The sequence below is a fragment of the Haliotis rubra genome, unplaced genomic scaffold (genome assembly GCF_003918875.1).
Source record: "Haliotis rubra isolate DU_JTF1 unplaced genomic scaffold, ASM391887v1 Scf1060, whole genome shotgun sequence".
Taxonomy (NCBI): domain Eukaryota; kingdom Metazoa; phylum Mollusca; class Gastropoda; order Lepetellida; family Haliotidae; genus Haliotis; species Haliotis rubra.
Genome location: NW_025764960.1, coordinates 81,930 through 97,715, shown reverse-complemented (window position 1 = coordinate 97,715; position 15,786 = coordinate 81,930). Strand labels below are relative to the sequence as shown.

Here is a 15,786-nt window from a genome sequence, read left to right as displayed (position 1 = left end):
GAAGAGCGCTTAGCGTTACCCAGCACCCACCACGAGGAGTTGGCTCTTCACGAGTGCCGTTTTAATCTTGAAAATGTTGTCATCTTGGCTGGGATATTGCCGATGTGACGCTAATAATTAACTCACTCGCTCAATTACTAATTACAAGGGGTACAGAGTAGATGATCCTCACCTTTTAAAAGATATTCATGTGTATATCGTAAATGTCCAATTCGACATCGTCTTAATATGATCTCCTCAAATCGTGACTGACAGCCCAAGTAGGTGTAACCAATAGCTGGTTCTATTGCATCTAATGTATTTTTTACCTTCTAGGATGCCCCACTTCTTTTGCATAAGATCCAAGATATGTCCTCTAACAACTGGCTTATAATCAGAGTATGGGATGAGACGTGGTGTCACAGATTTGCTGAGAGGTGCTTTAGCCTCAGCAGCAGGCATCGTGTATCTGATTCCAACATGGCTGCGTAACCAAGTACAGAACATGTCATACTGTTCAGTTGTTAGAGCATCAAATAATTCAGTAAGTTCAATTAAAAGTAGATGTTTACAAGACAATTCGTATTAGCATTAAGACATCAAAGCGAGTCAGAAGAAATTATAATTTCATATTGTTTATATTTGGAGCATATATTGATATATTTGAGAGTTGTTATTATGGCGGATAATTCTGCGTGAAAATAGAGCTGGTAATAGAGATGATATTGTTCTGCATCTAATGACAGTGGCACAAGCAACTGCGTCATCATACTTGGATCCATCTGTAAATATAGGTTTTTATGTATGATATTTCCTTCTCTGTTGATTCAATTCTTGTCTATAATATAATTGATTGGTTTCTGACTCCTTAAATGTGCTCAATATAAGTTCGACTTCTGGCTTCACAAACTGCGAAGGAGGAGAAGAAAGCAGGCGGACAGGAGATATATGTTCTAGTTCAATATCAGCAGCAGAAAGGAAAGGCTTGATTCTTATTCAAAGAGGTGGAATAAGAGAAGTAAACGTTTTCAGTTGAGTCAATTTCAAACAAGTTTAGGATTCAAATTGTTATTATCATCAAACCGCATCAAATTATCTGGCAATGATGAAACACTTATTATATAGTAGTTACCAAGCACACATCTTCAAAGGAGAGGAAGTGCCGGTTCCAGTGGAAAGACAGAGATGATATTACTTTACCTATAAGAACCTGTGATAATGGTACAGATCAGGTCATTATATATTTTGAAAAATATGAATTATTTAATGACACAGTTCCTGCTACAATAGCGTCAACAAACATTCATTACTGATGAATGAGACAAGTAATTCTGTTATGTTTTTGACTTGTATTTTCGGAACATTACATCTTGAAATGCATGACGTAAAAGTTTCCTTCGGGTACTCAATGAATGAGGTTTCTGAATATCAGTGCTTACAACAAACATTTCACAGTCATCGTTTTTGGAACATTAGCAGTGCACGTAACGGACGATCGGAGAAAATCAGTTTCTATGATTAGCATAGCAGGAATAAACCAGAATACCAATCTACAAGCATGATGAACTTAAATCAATACAAAAAAAACATGATAAAGAAAACACTTGTGTGCCATAGTCAGCTAGGCTAAATACATTAGCATGATTGTTTTGAAGTGGATCGTAGCTCAGTTTAAAGGTAAATCAGGGACAAGCGCACGTCACTAATTTTGATCTAGCTACAGGGAAGGATTAAAACATCACTTATTTTATTCTTATGGTGAGGCATACAAATTCGCTTATGAGGAAATATCCTTCTTTTATGAATATATGCAGTTCCACTATAAATCACCCTGCATGTGTGGATTTCAGGTTTCTAAATCTTGAAAGCTGTTATTTAGAAACTGCTTTTCATTATATACTCAGAACAATAAGTTAGTGGTGCTTAACTTATATTATAAGTATACTAAATGATGATAAGGTTGGAACTGTTTTTGTTTTTGTGCATTAATAAAAGACAAAATCTCAAATAGATTGATGAGATTGTATGAACGTACATATGCTTTCTATGGACTGTGGAAAGTCTTTTTCGTATTAAAGACTGTTTTAAGACTGTACTTTTTAGAGAGGTGTAGTGTTATTCGAACAGACAAGATAGCATGTAAAAATTGAGATTTACAATTTCGTTCTCCTTGATGTCACTGTGTCATGTATGTTGTGGCGTCTAAAAATGTGAGGTGCAGTCAGTTAAACGAAATCTGACTCTTTGATACGAATAAACCTTGAGACGGACAGACGGGATCGTTGACAGAAGTAGTTTCACATTTCATTTTAACATTATAGTCGTGGTCGCTAATCGGCATTTGATATGATTAAAAAATTCCAACTGATAAAATTACGAAAAGGTCACACCCATGTACCAATATGAATAATTCAATGTGACATAACATCCATTTCCAAACAATTCTGAATATGGATATTCAAATCATTTCTGCACTGAAGTCCTTGATGAATTGTATGGTAGTCCAAATAACTTCCATCCTCAAATGTATTTTATCTTTTCTAGAGAAAAGAGCAAAGGTGGATCACCACTACAGAAATGACCACTGTCTACATGTATTTAGTGATATTTGGTGAGTATGTCGTTGGTTTTGTCTCTTGCCGTTGGAGGAAATAAACGACTATTTGTGTTGTGAACAAGCAATATGTATTACGAGATATGAAAGAATGGAAAAAGCAAAACGTTTGGAAACTGTTGTATATTTGATGATCCAAATCAGATAAAAAGAGTCATAATCTGTATCCCGCTGTAACTGTTTCTATCTCTGTTAACACGTCATAGGAATCTTCTTCACTGAGACCCGATGGCTGGAATGATAATTTTGTGTAGATAAAAATACCAACGGAAAACACGTTCACATTATTAGAGTCATTGTATATTGAAGTGTTCTGTATCTGCTGCTATTATTCAGACTACAATTTTTCATTCTAATATTTCGCTCGGCTGGTCATATCAAGTCGTAGTTTCGTGTGCTAGCAACGTACATAGAATAGAAATAAAGACAATTGAGGTAATTATGCACACATTAGACTGACACTTTTACAAGGCATCATTAAATGCTCAGTAATAAAGGATTCCAGATTCCTTTCAATACCCTATTTATGTTCAATACCCTATACCCACTCGGCCGATCAACTTTTCTTACATGTATCAAAATAGTACAATGAAAAGTAGTTATGCATACACTGACTCAGGCATGTGGACATGCAATATATTGATGTCTATGATACAATATATTCATATTTGTTATTTAACACGTTACTGTTGTGTGCGTGGCTGGTGCTACTGGTAACAAAGACTGACACTTTTGGGAAATTCCTGATGTTATCACTGATTATCACCAGCCTCACGATACCCACTTTGTTTGACTTTTTATCTTGGTATCCCCCCAAAACGCCAAATCTGCAATAATGCATCACAGACGTCAGGAAACAAAATATGCAAGAAACAGTTTGTGTCTTTGAGAGAGGCAGAAGTCCGCTAGAATCAAACTTGGATATTAAAGTGCATAAACAAGTTGAAACTACAGTTGCTTGTTAAAGTGATTCTCCCCTTCAGTTTTTGAAAGATTAAGACGGGGGTGTCCTTGAAAAACAGCCCCTGTCTAAAAATAATCAAACATAATAAAATGGAAGCTTTCCAAATATTGGACATAATACAGTTAGGCTGACTACTTTTTCATCGCCCCTCGTATATACCACCACAAATCATCTCAAATTATTTATCTAAGTGTACTATCTATAACACTATTACAACTGATATTATTACGATTTGCAAAATCTGTCTACTCACTATGTACATCAGGAAGCTAAAAAAACCTAGTTCAACATTTAATTCATCTCAATTATTTAAAATTAATTGTTAAAACACTAATAACAGCAACACAATCTAATTCCCTTCTCATCTGTATACTCTCACACTGTATACTCCACCGTGTAATCTCTGACTGACTGACTGAGTTTAGTTTAACGCTGCTTTTAGCAATATTCCAGCAATATCACGGCGGGGGACACCAGAAATGGGCTTAACACATTGTGCCCATGTGGGGAATCGAACCCGGGTCTTCGGCGTGACGAGCCAACGCTTTAACCACTAGGCTACCCCACCGCCCCTGTAATCTCTCCTTTGGGTCAGTTCATTATGTCAGACAGGTTAATGCCGTGTGTTGTTTGAACTAATTGTAGGGACACTGGGCTGTAGGGGTTATGAGCTGTAGGGGGTTTGGGAGACAACCATTTCCAGTGATGCATTCAGATTCCCAAATGAACACTGAACAGATAGGCAAGATTGGTTATTCTCGTATATGACCTTTATTAATGTATTGTGACCGTTGAATTGCTTTAAAGCGAATAATTCATGTGTTGCAGTACCAGGAATGTTTGGCGTAACCCCCTGTGGTCCGGGGTTGTATGGAGAGCATTGTGACAAGCATTGCAATGTCAACTGTCGCGCCCATGTCGACAAACAAAGGTATTGCGATAAAGACACTGGAGACTGCTCACTCGGCTGTGTCCCTGAACGGTGGGGCAGCCAATGCGAATTACATTGTAGCAAGAATTGCGTGGAACGTGTATGTGTTCAACAAACTGGGCAGTGCTCGAAAGGTTGCACAGAAAACTACAGAGGACATCTTTGTGAAGAATATATAGGTATAACTACTAAATAATATATTCATGCGTACATTGACACCTTAGATATCTCAAACAAAGAAAGTTATCATGTTAGAAAAGAGTAAACCTTTTAACTATGATCTGTGGATGCATATGAGAAAATTGAGCCCTTGAGGAGTTCCTAATCCCATAGCCCCATTGTGTATATTACTACTGAGTTGCATGCAAAAATTGATGAAAATCGGTCAAACAGTTTCTGAAGCATGGTATTATACGTATGTGTGCGTAAGCATTCAATTATTCGATACGCGTTTGTGCCCGTAACGTAAGTGGTGACTCCGTCAATGGCGATCCATCGTTTCGTGTCCATGAGAGACAGCGAGGTCGTGTTGATTCTCAGTCCGTCTATCCTGTGTCCGTCGCTTCTCAGCGTGTTCATTTGGTGTTTGAACGTTTAATTCTTGGACAGGGCTTCCTTGAATCTGGCGTGCTTGATGTGTTTTTTCACCACGTATGTTTTCATGCTTTCGCCTTTCAGATTTCATCGTCGTCGGCTTTCTTGATGGAATACATCTTTGGTCTCAAGCCAACGTCCTCAGTGATTCGTCCTTCATTCGTCCTTCATCTTGCGGAGCACTTTTTTGCTGACTTGGCTGTGCATAGGGTGATCTTTGGGGTAGTCACTGGTGTCGTACAGGTGCATGTGTTTCTTCATGTCCTCGTACACGTCCTCGGTGTGAATTTCCATGAGCAGGGAATCCCTGTCCATGTACAGCACTTCGCACCTGTCACCAACTGCTTTTTCAGCTCGTTGTAGTAGAAAGCATACATTAAGTGTTTGGATAAGTCGATGATGCTCATCCCCACGTAAACGGGCCGGTTGAATTTGATGTGGCTTTTGTTCATGTGCAGCGCTGCCAAGTCGTCATCGAATATCTTGCTTCGGTTGAACGCCGGGCTGGCTATAAGTTTCCTGAAGTTTTCTTCCTCGCTGGATCTGACTAATTTCATGTTAACACGTTTTCTCAAATTCTCAATCGTCTTGCCAAACACCGAGTTGTTTATGAGTTTTTCTCGAAATCGCTGGTGGCTAGCTTTAACAAGTCCATGTTCATTCGGATGTAAGGCTCCATCCATGGACTTTGATCGAACTCAAGCACCCTGTGTATTTTTGTGAGTTTCATTCCCAGCGACTAGTACAGCTGCAGATTGCGATAGTGAACGATGTATTTTGACTTGTTCAGAAAATTGAGCCCTTGAGGAGTTCATATCCTTATCCTATAGCCCCATTGTGTATATTACTACTGAGTTGCATGCAAAATTTGATGAAAATCGGTCAAACAGTTTCTGAAGCATGGGGTCGGTCGGAATAAAGGCTCGGTGTATGGGTGGCTGGCTGGCTAGCTACATTAAGCAGAAAAATAGGCATGCCAGACTGATAAAAAATCATGACGAGAAACTATCATCACACGGTGGGAGATGTGTAAGGGACTATGTCGTGAGGTACGATCATCAACTCCTCTCGGACAAATGCTCTCTGCGGTCCGTATTTCAAGTAGTACAAGTTCGGTTCACTGTCTTTGATGTCAACAAGGTCTACGTTGTACGTTTTCATGGACCACATTGGATCGTTTGCTTGTTTTCTGCTGTCTCCCTCGTATTCTCCCGGCTGGTACAAGTACCTAACGCTGAACAGGTCTGGTAACGTTTTAGCTGTTTTATCGCGACGTGCTGCTGCCGACGACGATTCAACAGATTTTTCATTTTGATTGCTTCGACGAGTCTGGTAACTTCGTTGTTAATGGCATCGACCACTCGCGGTAAGTGTACGACCCATTCCGTGTTTCTGTTTCCGGGATCCATTAAATCCTGTGAGTATTGGTGCGAGAACAGGCATTCGGCTAGGGTGCGATTGAATCTCTCAGCGATGGCTTGGCTACAGTGAACTCCCTCTATACCTCGTCTCACTTGGACTTTGTGCTTGGCCAGCAGCTGTGACACGGCTCCCATGAACTCAGTTCCGGGATCGAATTACATACGGTAGGCCATGTCAAGCGACTGTGTTTGTATATGCGTTCAAAGGCTTTGGCGACTTCGTTCGAATCATGAACTTGGTTCCGGGATCGAATTGCATACGGTAGGCCATGTCAAGCGACTGTGTTTGTATATGCGTTCAAATGCTTTGGCGACTTCGTTCGAATCTTTTGTTGTCAACGGTTCGGCTTCCTTGTAGCGACTGGCGACGTCGACAAAAGTCAGGGCGTGCTTGTAGGTTTTACGTCTCACCCTGTCGTGAGGGAGAAACAGGAGGTCAGCTTGGTGGACGCGATTCGGTGTTGAAATGTCAAATTTTCTTCTCGGGATGTATCGAGGCGCTGGCAGGTAGAATTGCCGGATGGCTTATTTTTTAAGCCAAGCTTTGCTGACGTCTCCCGAGACTCGAGCTGCTTTTGGCGAGTTTCGTGATGGCGTCCGCGCCTTTCCAGTACCCACGCGGGCTGAAATAAATTTTCTCCATGATATTATACGTATATGTGTGCGTAAGCATTCAATTATTCGATACGCGTTTGTGCCCATACGCGTAACAGGTGACTCCGTCAATGGCGATCCATCGTTTCGTGTCCATGGGAGACAGCGAGGTCGTGTTGATTCTCAGTCCGTCTATCCTGTGTCCGTCGCTTCTCAGCATGTTCATTTGGTGTTTGGACGTTTAATTCTTGGACAGGGCTTCCTTGAATCTGGCGTGCTTGATGTGTTTTTTCATCACATATTTTTTCATGCTTTCGCCTTTCAGATTTCATCGTCGTCGGCTTTCTTGATGGAATACATCTTGGGTCTCAAGCCAATGTACTCAGTGATGTGCGTGCCTGCGCATTCGTCCTTCATCTTGCGGAGCACTTTTTTGCTGACTTGGCTGTGCATAGGGTGATCTTTGGGGTAGTCACTGGTGTCGTACAGGTGCATGTGTTTCTTCATGTCCTCGTACACGTCCTCGGTGTGAATTTCCATGAGCCGGGAATCCCTGTCCATGTACAGCACTTCGCACCTGTCACCAACTGCTTTTTCAGCTCGTTGTAGTAGAAAGCATACATTAAGTGTTTGGATAAGTCGATGATGCTCATCTCCAGGTAAACGGGCCGGTCGAATTTGATGTGGCTTTTGTTCATGTGCAGCGCTGCCAAGTCGTCATCGAATATCTTGCTTCGGTTGAACGCCGGGCTGGCTATAAGTTTCCTGAAGTTTTCTTCCTCGCTGGATCTGACTAATTTCACGTTAATGCATTTTCTCAAATTCTCCATCGTCTTGCCGAACACCGAGTTGTTTATGGTTTTTTTCTCGAAATCGCTGGTGGCTAGCTTTCACAAGTCCATATTCATTCGGATGTAAGGCTCCATCCATGGACTTTGATCGAACTCGGGCACCCTGAGTATTTGTGTGAGTTTCATTCCCAGCGACTAGTACAGCTGCAGATTGCGATAGTGAACGACGTATTTTGACTTGTTCATCAAGTTTTGGCACAAGTTTTTCGACGTTAGCGGCTTATTGTTTCCCAGCAAGTTTTGTTCACCATCAATCGTTCGGGAGCTAGCGGAAATTTCGCCACGCAAGCCTTTCTCCATGTGTCGTAATCCGTCAGTAGTTTCAGCTCCACGCTGGTCTGTTTTTTAACAAGGCGTCCCAAGAGAGACCGGGTGGGGAGAAATACCACGCAGGATCCAGGCCGTACTGTTTCGAGCACGTTTTTCAGAATATCTCGAACACGTCGGCCAACAGGAGCACATCCGTTTTCAAGTACAGGTCGTGGTTTCGCCCAGATTCTTGCAGCCCAGTTTGTCCCACACATTGCGGGCATGCTCGTAATCGTCCTGTAAGATAGTCGAGTCCGTCATATTGTTGTAAAAGTGGTATATGGGAGGCAATCCCGTCTCGTCGAACTTGGTCCAGTCGTCCATGTACTCGTAGGGGTAGACGACCTTCCTCAGCAGCAGAGGTCGAGTCTCGGCATCGGTGTATCGATTGGTGATGTCGAAGTCGCACACGTGGCAGTTCTTAGCCTTATTGTGAGTTCGCAAGTCATCCTTCATCATGTGAATGGAGACGACGGTGTACAACTCTTTCCTGATTTTTCTCTCTTCGTTGTAAGAACGTGAGAAATGTTTCGGCCGCGTCGGGACTTTGTGCTCTTGCGTTTTGTCCGGGGAGGACGGAGGGACGGTGTCGACGTTTTTGATGAAACTGTTGTATATTTGATGCTCCAAATCAGAGAAAGAGTCATAATCAGTATCCCGCAGTAACTGTTTCTAACCCTCTTAACACATCATAGGATTCTTCTTCTCTCAGACTCGATGGCTGGAATGATAATTTTGTGTAGTAAAAACTACCAACGGAAAAAACGTTTACAATATTAGAGTCTTTGTATGTTGAAGTGTTATGTATCTGCTGCTATTGTTCAGACTACAATTTTTCATTCTAATGTTTTCGCTCGGCTGATCATATCAAGTCGTAGTTTCGTGTGCTAACAACGTATTCGTACATAGAATAGAAATAAATACAATTTGAGGATATTATGCACACATTAGACTGACACTTTTACAAGGCATCATTAAATGCTCAGTAATAAAGGATTCCAGATTCCTTTCAATACCCTTTTTATGTTCAATACCCTATACCCACTCGGCCGATCAACTTGCCTTACATGTATCAAAATAGGACAATGAAAAGTAGTTATGCACACACTGACTCAGGCATGTGGACATGAAATATATTGATGTCTATGATACTATATATTCATATTTGTTATTTAACACGTTACTGTTGTGTGCGTGGCGGGTACTACTGGTAACAAAGACTGACACTTTTGGGAAATTCCTGATGTTATCACTGATTATCACCAGCCTCACGATACCCACTTTGTTTGACTTTCTATTTTGGTACCCCCAAAAAACGCCAAATCTGCAATAATGCATCACGAACTTCAGGAAACAAAATATGCAAGAAACATTTTGTGTGTTTGAGATAGGCAGAAGTCCGCTAGAATCAAACTTGGATACTAAAGTGCATAAAAATGTTGAAAGTACAGTTGCTTGTTTCCCCTTAGGTTTTTGAAAGACCCTCGTATATACCACCCCAAATCATCTCAAATTATTTATCTCAGTGTACTGTCTATAACACTATTACAACTGATATTATTACGATTTGCAAAATCTGTCTACTCACTATGTACATCAGGAAGCTAAAAAAACCTAGTTCAACATTTAATTCATCTCAATTATTTAAAATTAATTATTAAAACACTAATAACAACTACACAATCTTATTCCCTTCTCATCTGTATACTCTCACACTGTATACTCCACCCTGTAAATCTCTCCTTTGGGTCAGTTCATTATGTCAGACAGGTTAATGCCGTGTGTTGTTTGAACTAATTGTAGGGACACTGGGCTGTAGGGGATATGGGCTGTAGGGGGTTTGGGAGACAACCATTTCCAGTGATGCATTCAGATTCCCAAATGAACACTGAACAGATAGGCAAGATTGGTTATTCTCGTATATGACCTTTATTAATTTAATTGTGACCGTTGAATTGCTTAAAAGCGAATAATTCATGTGTTGCAGTACCAGGAATGTTTGGCGTAACCCCCCTGTGGGCCGGGGTTGTATGGAGAGCATTGTGACAAGCATTGCAATGTCAACTGTCGCGCCCATGTCGACAAACAAAGGTATTGCGATAAAGACACTGGAGACTGCTCACTCGGCTGTGTCCCTGAACGGTGGGGCAGCCAATGCGAATTACATTGTAGCAAGAATTGCGTGGAACGTGTATGTGTTCAACAAACTGGGCAGTGCTCGAAAGGTTGCACAGAAAACTACAGAGGACATCTTTGCGAAGAATATATAGGTACAATTACTAAATTATATGTTCATGCGTTCATTGACATCTTAGATATCTCAAACAAAGAAAGTTATCATGTTAGAAAAGAGTAAACCTTCTAACTATGATCTGTGGATGCATATTAGAAACTTGTTGCTATTGCTGCATTGCATTATCCTGAATAATGTTTGTTGGTATGATTGCATCTGTTTCCTACAGGTTATTTTGGTCTATAGATCGTTGAATTTTGTATTACAAATATGTCAAAGCAATGGGTACATATATCGAGCTGTTATATCAAGTAAAAACCAGGATTTTAGAATAGTTTATGCGTGTTAAATATATACAATCCCAATGAAATGTCTTTATGTGATAGAAATCAATCAAGCAGCAATGTCATAATGTATGTATTGAGTAGGGAATCGTTGTTGGACCGTGATGACTTCGGTTAGAATCGTCTTTAACAACCCATGCTTGTCGTAAGAGGGATCCGGTGGTCAAGCTCGCTGACTTGCTTGACACATGTCATCGTATTCCAAACTGTGTAAAGCGATGATCATGCGTGGATTCTCTGTCCGGACTAGATTATTTACAGACCGACGTCAAATAGCTGGAATATTGCTGAGTGTGGCGTTTAACAACAAACAAACAAACAAACAAAAGGAATCCTTTTTGAGGAGGCATACGTACATAGCCTGGTTGGATGGGTGTCGATGCATGAGGAACTGGCGACCGAGATTGGTTTCTTTTAAAAATAATGAAAGGTAGCTTAAGAATAACAGTAATAAGTAAGCCAGGCACTTTGTTTGATTTGAATCAGACATCAGGTTATCAACCACGTGCGTGTATTTTTTATGAAACCATTTTAGAATAAATCGTCATCATTTTGAAATATACCAAAAGGATATCATCTTCAGCGACACACAGTTGAAGTTATTGCTGTATTTATTTTTGAGAGTCACATGATAGATACATCTAAGCGTTTCACCATACTTGCAATGTGATTGTCACATACTGTACCCATACATTTATTCCACACGTAATTCTGTTAAATAAATAATGTAATCATGTCTATATCTCACTAAACCATTCTGCTTTTACGAAGACACGGAACACGTAAGACTCCTAATGCGATGCTGGTTATGTGTTTGTCAGCATCACCAACGTGTAAACGTCCGTGAATTGCATTACTTGAGACTTTCCTAACAATTTTATGCTAGGGAAAAAATGAAAACTGTTCAAAGCATCACTCTCATCTTACTCTAATTGTATTTCCATGAAAAGAATTTAACATAAACAACCATTTGAACAAACTTTAGGGAATTCAGTACAACATTATAATGTTTTCCCTTTTCATGTGATTGTTTTCCACTTAGAGACAAGACCCCAACCACTAACAACAGTCCCACCGAGAAATGATCCACCAGAAGAGACTCATTCGTACCAGGTTCTAATCGCCGTCGCCGTCGCCGTCTCCGTCGTCAGCGCTGCCGCAGCCTTTGTTGTGTACGTTTACAAATTTCGGTAAGTTCGTATTCATTTCGAATTATAATTCTTCGTTTACAGTATACATGATAATTCTTTATACCACTATGGACTGCGAAAAATATTTCATGGGAAGTATATTTGGACATATTTTAAGCTAATGTACACGGCGTAATCAGATTTCAAAATTTATTAGAAATCTTTACTTTAGTCACTCAATTTTACAATTCCCCACGATATGCTAATGGGTCGTATGAATTACAGACCCGATCTTTATGGGAAAGTAGGCATGCACACACGTTTTGTATGATGCATTGTACTGAAAATAATGAAAGGACACCCGATCCTTTCGTAATGCTATGTGTCCTGTCAAGAAATGTGTTCAATAACTCTTTGTAATCAGTTTATTCATCTGGGTCGTTGCATATTGAATTATCCCTTGCAGATCGCTGAATGAAGAAAACAAAACAGTAACATTCGCTTACATTTGCTGCTTTGTCATCAGTGCTAGACACAAAAGCTACAGAACATATTCACTGAATACAAGCAGTTGCCAATACGAGTCTATTGTACGGTTTTAACTATGTAATATATATAGGTTTGTATTAATGTGCTCTCAGACTGTGGACCCGTGAAAGTCCGGGTTAGAATATTGGCCTTCAGTAACACATGCTTGTCGTAAGAGGCGACTAACGGGATCGGGTGGTCAGGCTCGCTGACTTGGTTGACAGATGTCATTGGTTCCCAATTGCGCAGATCTATGCTCATGCTGTTGATCACTGGATTGTCTGGTCCAGACTCGATTATTTACAGACCGCCGCCATATAGCTGGAATGTTGCTGAGTGCGGCGTAAATATATCACGTGTTAGATAGACGAGCGTATCCTGCCGCTCTGGTGGTTGAACACGTCCCTGTGAACCAATGTTGTTCTTCAGATATCGCCAAATGGATCGTTTGGTCAACTCTGGTGGCTTAAAGTGTGTCATTGTACCCTGACAGCGCCACTGTTCATGATGGCAATTGCGGGACTGTATTGTCCAAACGGGACTTTTACAGGCCGTTGTCTTAAGCTGGAATAGTTCCTAGTTAGTCATCATTTTAACAGAGGTGTATGGTCATATGGACAATAGCAATGACACACACGATGCGGGTGATGCGGGTTATCAAATGAATCAACTTTTAAACGAAACAATACTCAAAGTATAGATGTGTTTTATAGTGTACATATATAAACATTTTTTATAAATCTGTCAAGTAATTTATTTCTAAGGACTTACAGATTGTCGGAGCTAGCATGGTTCTGTTGATTAGACTCGGTGACTTTGTGATTACGTGTGTTCGTATCGCTTATTAACGTTGGATCAGTGTACATATTAATTATAAAATGGACATATGAACCTTGTCATACTCAAAGCAACATGGCGTTGGTCTTTTATTGTTTCCAATTTTGGCAATATAAGTTATGGGTTTTTTTTGTTTTGAAAAGGCACTTAGAAGTTGGATGAACATGAATACATGACACGTTTTATGGATAACAACTTATTTGTTATTCTTTACACGACGTTTCAGAGATAATTCTTGCTCCTGACGCATTCACCTGGTAAAGGAGCCAGAATTAGCTCTGAAACGTCGTGTAAAGAATAAAAAAGAAGCTGTTATCCATAAAACGTGTAATTTATTTAAGTTATGTTTGTTCTTTAACGCCGAACTCAGCAATTGTCCAGCATTTTGACTGTAGTATGCATGTAATCGAGTCTGGACAAGACAGTTCATCCGACCCTTCAATCGCCTCGAGCTCTAACTGCAAGCAAGGGGTGCAGAAGATCAATTCTATGCCTTATCTTTGTCTAATAGACACCTACTTGGTAACATGCAATTCTATCAAGTAGGACAACCATCATTCATTTTATATTATAAGTCGTCATATATTTTGAACATGCGTTTATCTATCAATTTCACATCCCATATTACTTTGTATTTTGCATTTTTTTCAGGCATCGAGAAAGTGGTAAGTAGTGAGGTTAACATTTTACCGGAGTGGGTGGGTTACAATTTAAAGTCACATCGGCAATATTTAAACCAGGTCGTGATTATGCGTGTTGTATTTTAGTTTAAAATTGCTTAGACGACATATATATCTGTCGGTAAATGACAGTAAAATAACTAGGCTGAGCTTTTTTCTTATTTTCCCGAAAATGAAAACACTTAATTTAAGCGGCAAGGGGATGAGCTCAAGGAACAAAATTTTCGCTCGAACTGATGTCCGCGTTGGCTTGCATCGGTAAATACGAAAAGAAATTTCAACATGCATAACCAACGACTCAAATGTTGACTAAGCTGTATGTCCACTTCACATTATATATTGATGATTATGTTCTCCGCACTTTTTACCAACCTTCATTCCCGTATGAATGTAACCTGCTGACTTGAAGACGCAATTGAAGGAATAAAAATATCCCGAATATCACTCACTTTGGGATTTTGGGTTAGAATATGTTCTGGAATAAATGTGTACAATGTTTGACGATGTGCCACGAATTCTGGATTATTGTAACCAACTGCAAATCGTTTAATAAACGCACGTTCATCCTACGCAATGCATATATAACAATGATAGATATCTAAGACAATATTGAAAAATAGACAAAGAATGTTGGGATATTACTCAAACATGTACGACGCTTATTTACAAGTACACTCATCGTGTCACCAGGGCGTTTTGTCAATATAAAGAAAGATTGAAACTAGTACTGGACGGTGTACTCGTGTAAATATTTTTCACTATCCGGGGTCTGACTAAAGTACCCTTACCAGTTTCGTTACGTGACTGCTCACGTGTAACTGGTCGTCTGATACATTGCGTAAATTCATAGAACCGAAATAATGGACTAAACCTAAAGACTGAGTATGCATTCGTTCTACAATTATAAAAACGACCTCGACAAAATCGCCCATTCTATATTCTACTGGTGTTCTGGTTTATGACCAAACAACACATTTGGGTCTGAATCACACTTTTTCAGCCGTCAAGGCTCTCACGTAAGGAAATTATGTCTCAATACTGCTGTACGGGGTACGAGTGGTGGGTAATGGTACCTGCGTCCAAAACGTCTCTACGTCCCAGGCCAAACTGGAACAGACCGTGCGTTTTACACATCACACAATTTGATTTGATTAAGTTTTTAACAGCATTTCAGTTATATCATGACATAACTTTATTATGGGGAAAATGTGGATATGATCGTAGGCCTAATAAGTTGTTGTGAGTTGGGTTTTACTCCGCTTTTAGCAATATTCCAGCAATATCACGGCGGGGGACACGAGAAATGGGCTTCACACATTGTACCCATGTGGGGGAATCGAACCCGGGTCTTCAGCGTGACGAGCGAACGCTTTTACCACTAGGCTACCCAACCGCCCCAGGCCTAATAAGCATAATCAGAGTAAACCTGGAGTCTAAGTCACGGCTGTGGGTTTCTGTTTCGCCTAATTGACGTAACTCCGCACAGCGAATGGCGGTTACTTAAAAGCCTGTGCCATCAATGTCTCTTAAGTCTATTTTTAGTCTGAAGGGATATTGTACATTTTCTAATGTGTTTATAACAATATCAACCTTACCAGACGAGATAACCACGTCACAGGTCATGATATTTCCACACGTTAATGCAGAAATGTATATCGGGATTGTCTACCCGTGGCTTCCTCAATAGCATTAAGCCATTTGTTTAAAGTTTCGCTCGTTTCGCCGACTCCTCATTTCTAATGTAATATTTTGAGCATGTTGCTTACAGCAACGTACA

At 40.2% G+C, this 15,786-nt stretch overlaps 1 protein-coding gene across 1 annotated transcript in view; it reads left to right on the top strand.

Annotated features, from left to right (window-relative positions):
* Window positions 1-370: 370 nt before the first annotated feature.
* LOC124278255 overlaps window positions 371-15,786 on the top strand; it is a 29,159-nt gene continuing 13,743 nt past the window's right edge. Inside the window, exons 1-5 of the mRNA XM_046713974.1 lie at window positions 371-523; window positions 2,524-2,590; window positions 4,386-4,667; window positions 11,877-12,024; window positions 13,981-13,994. Coding sequence (XP_046569930.1) covers window positions 386-523; window positions 2,524-2,590; window positions 4,386-4,667; window positions 11,877-12,024; window positions 13,981-13,994 — 649 coding nt within the window. The 5' untranslated portion in view covers window positions 371-385. The remainder of the gene's footprint in view (window positions 524-2,523; window positions 2,591-4,385; window positions 4,668-11,876; window positions 12,025-13,980; window positions 13,995-15,786) is intronic.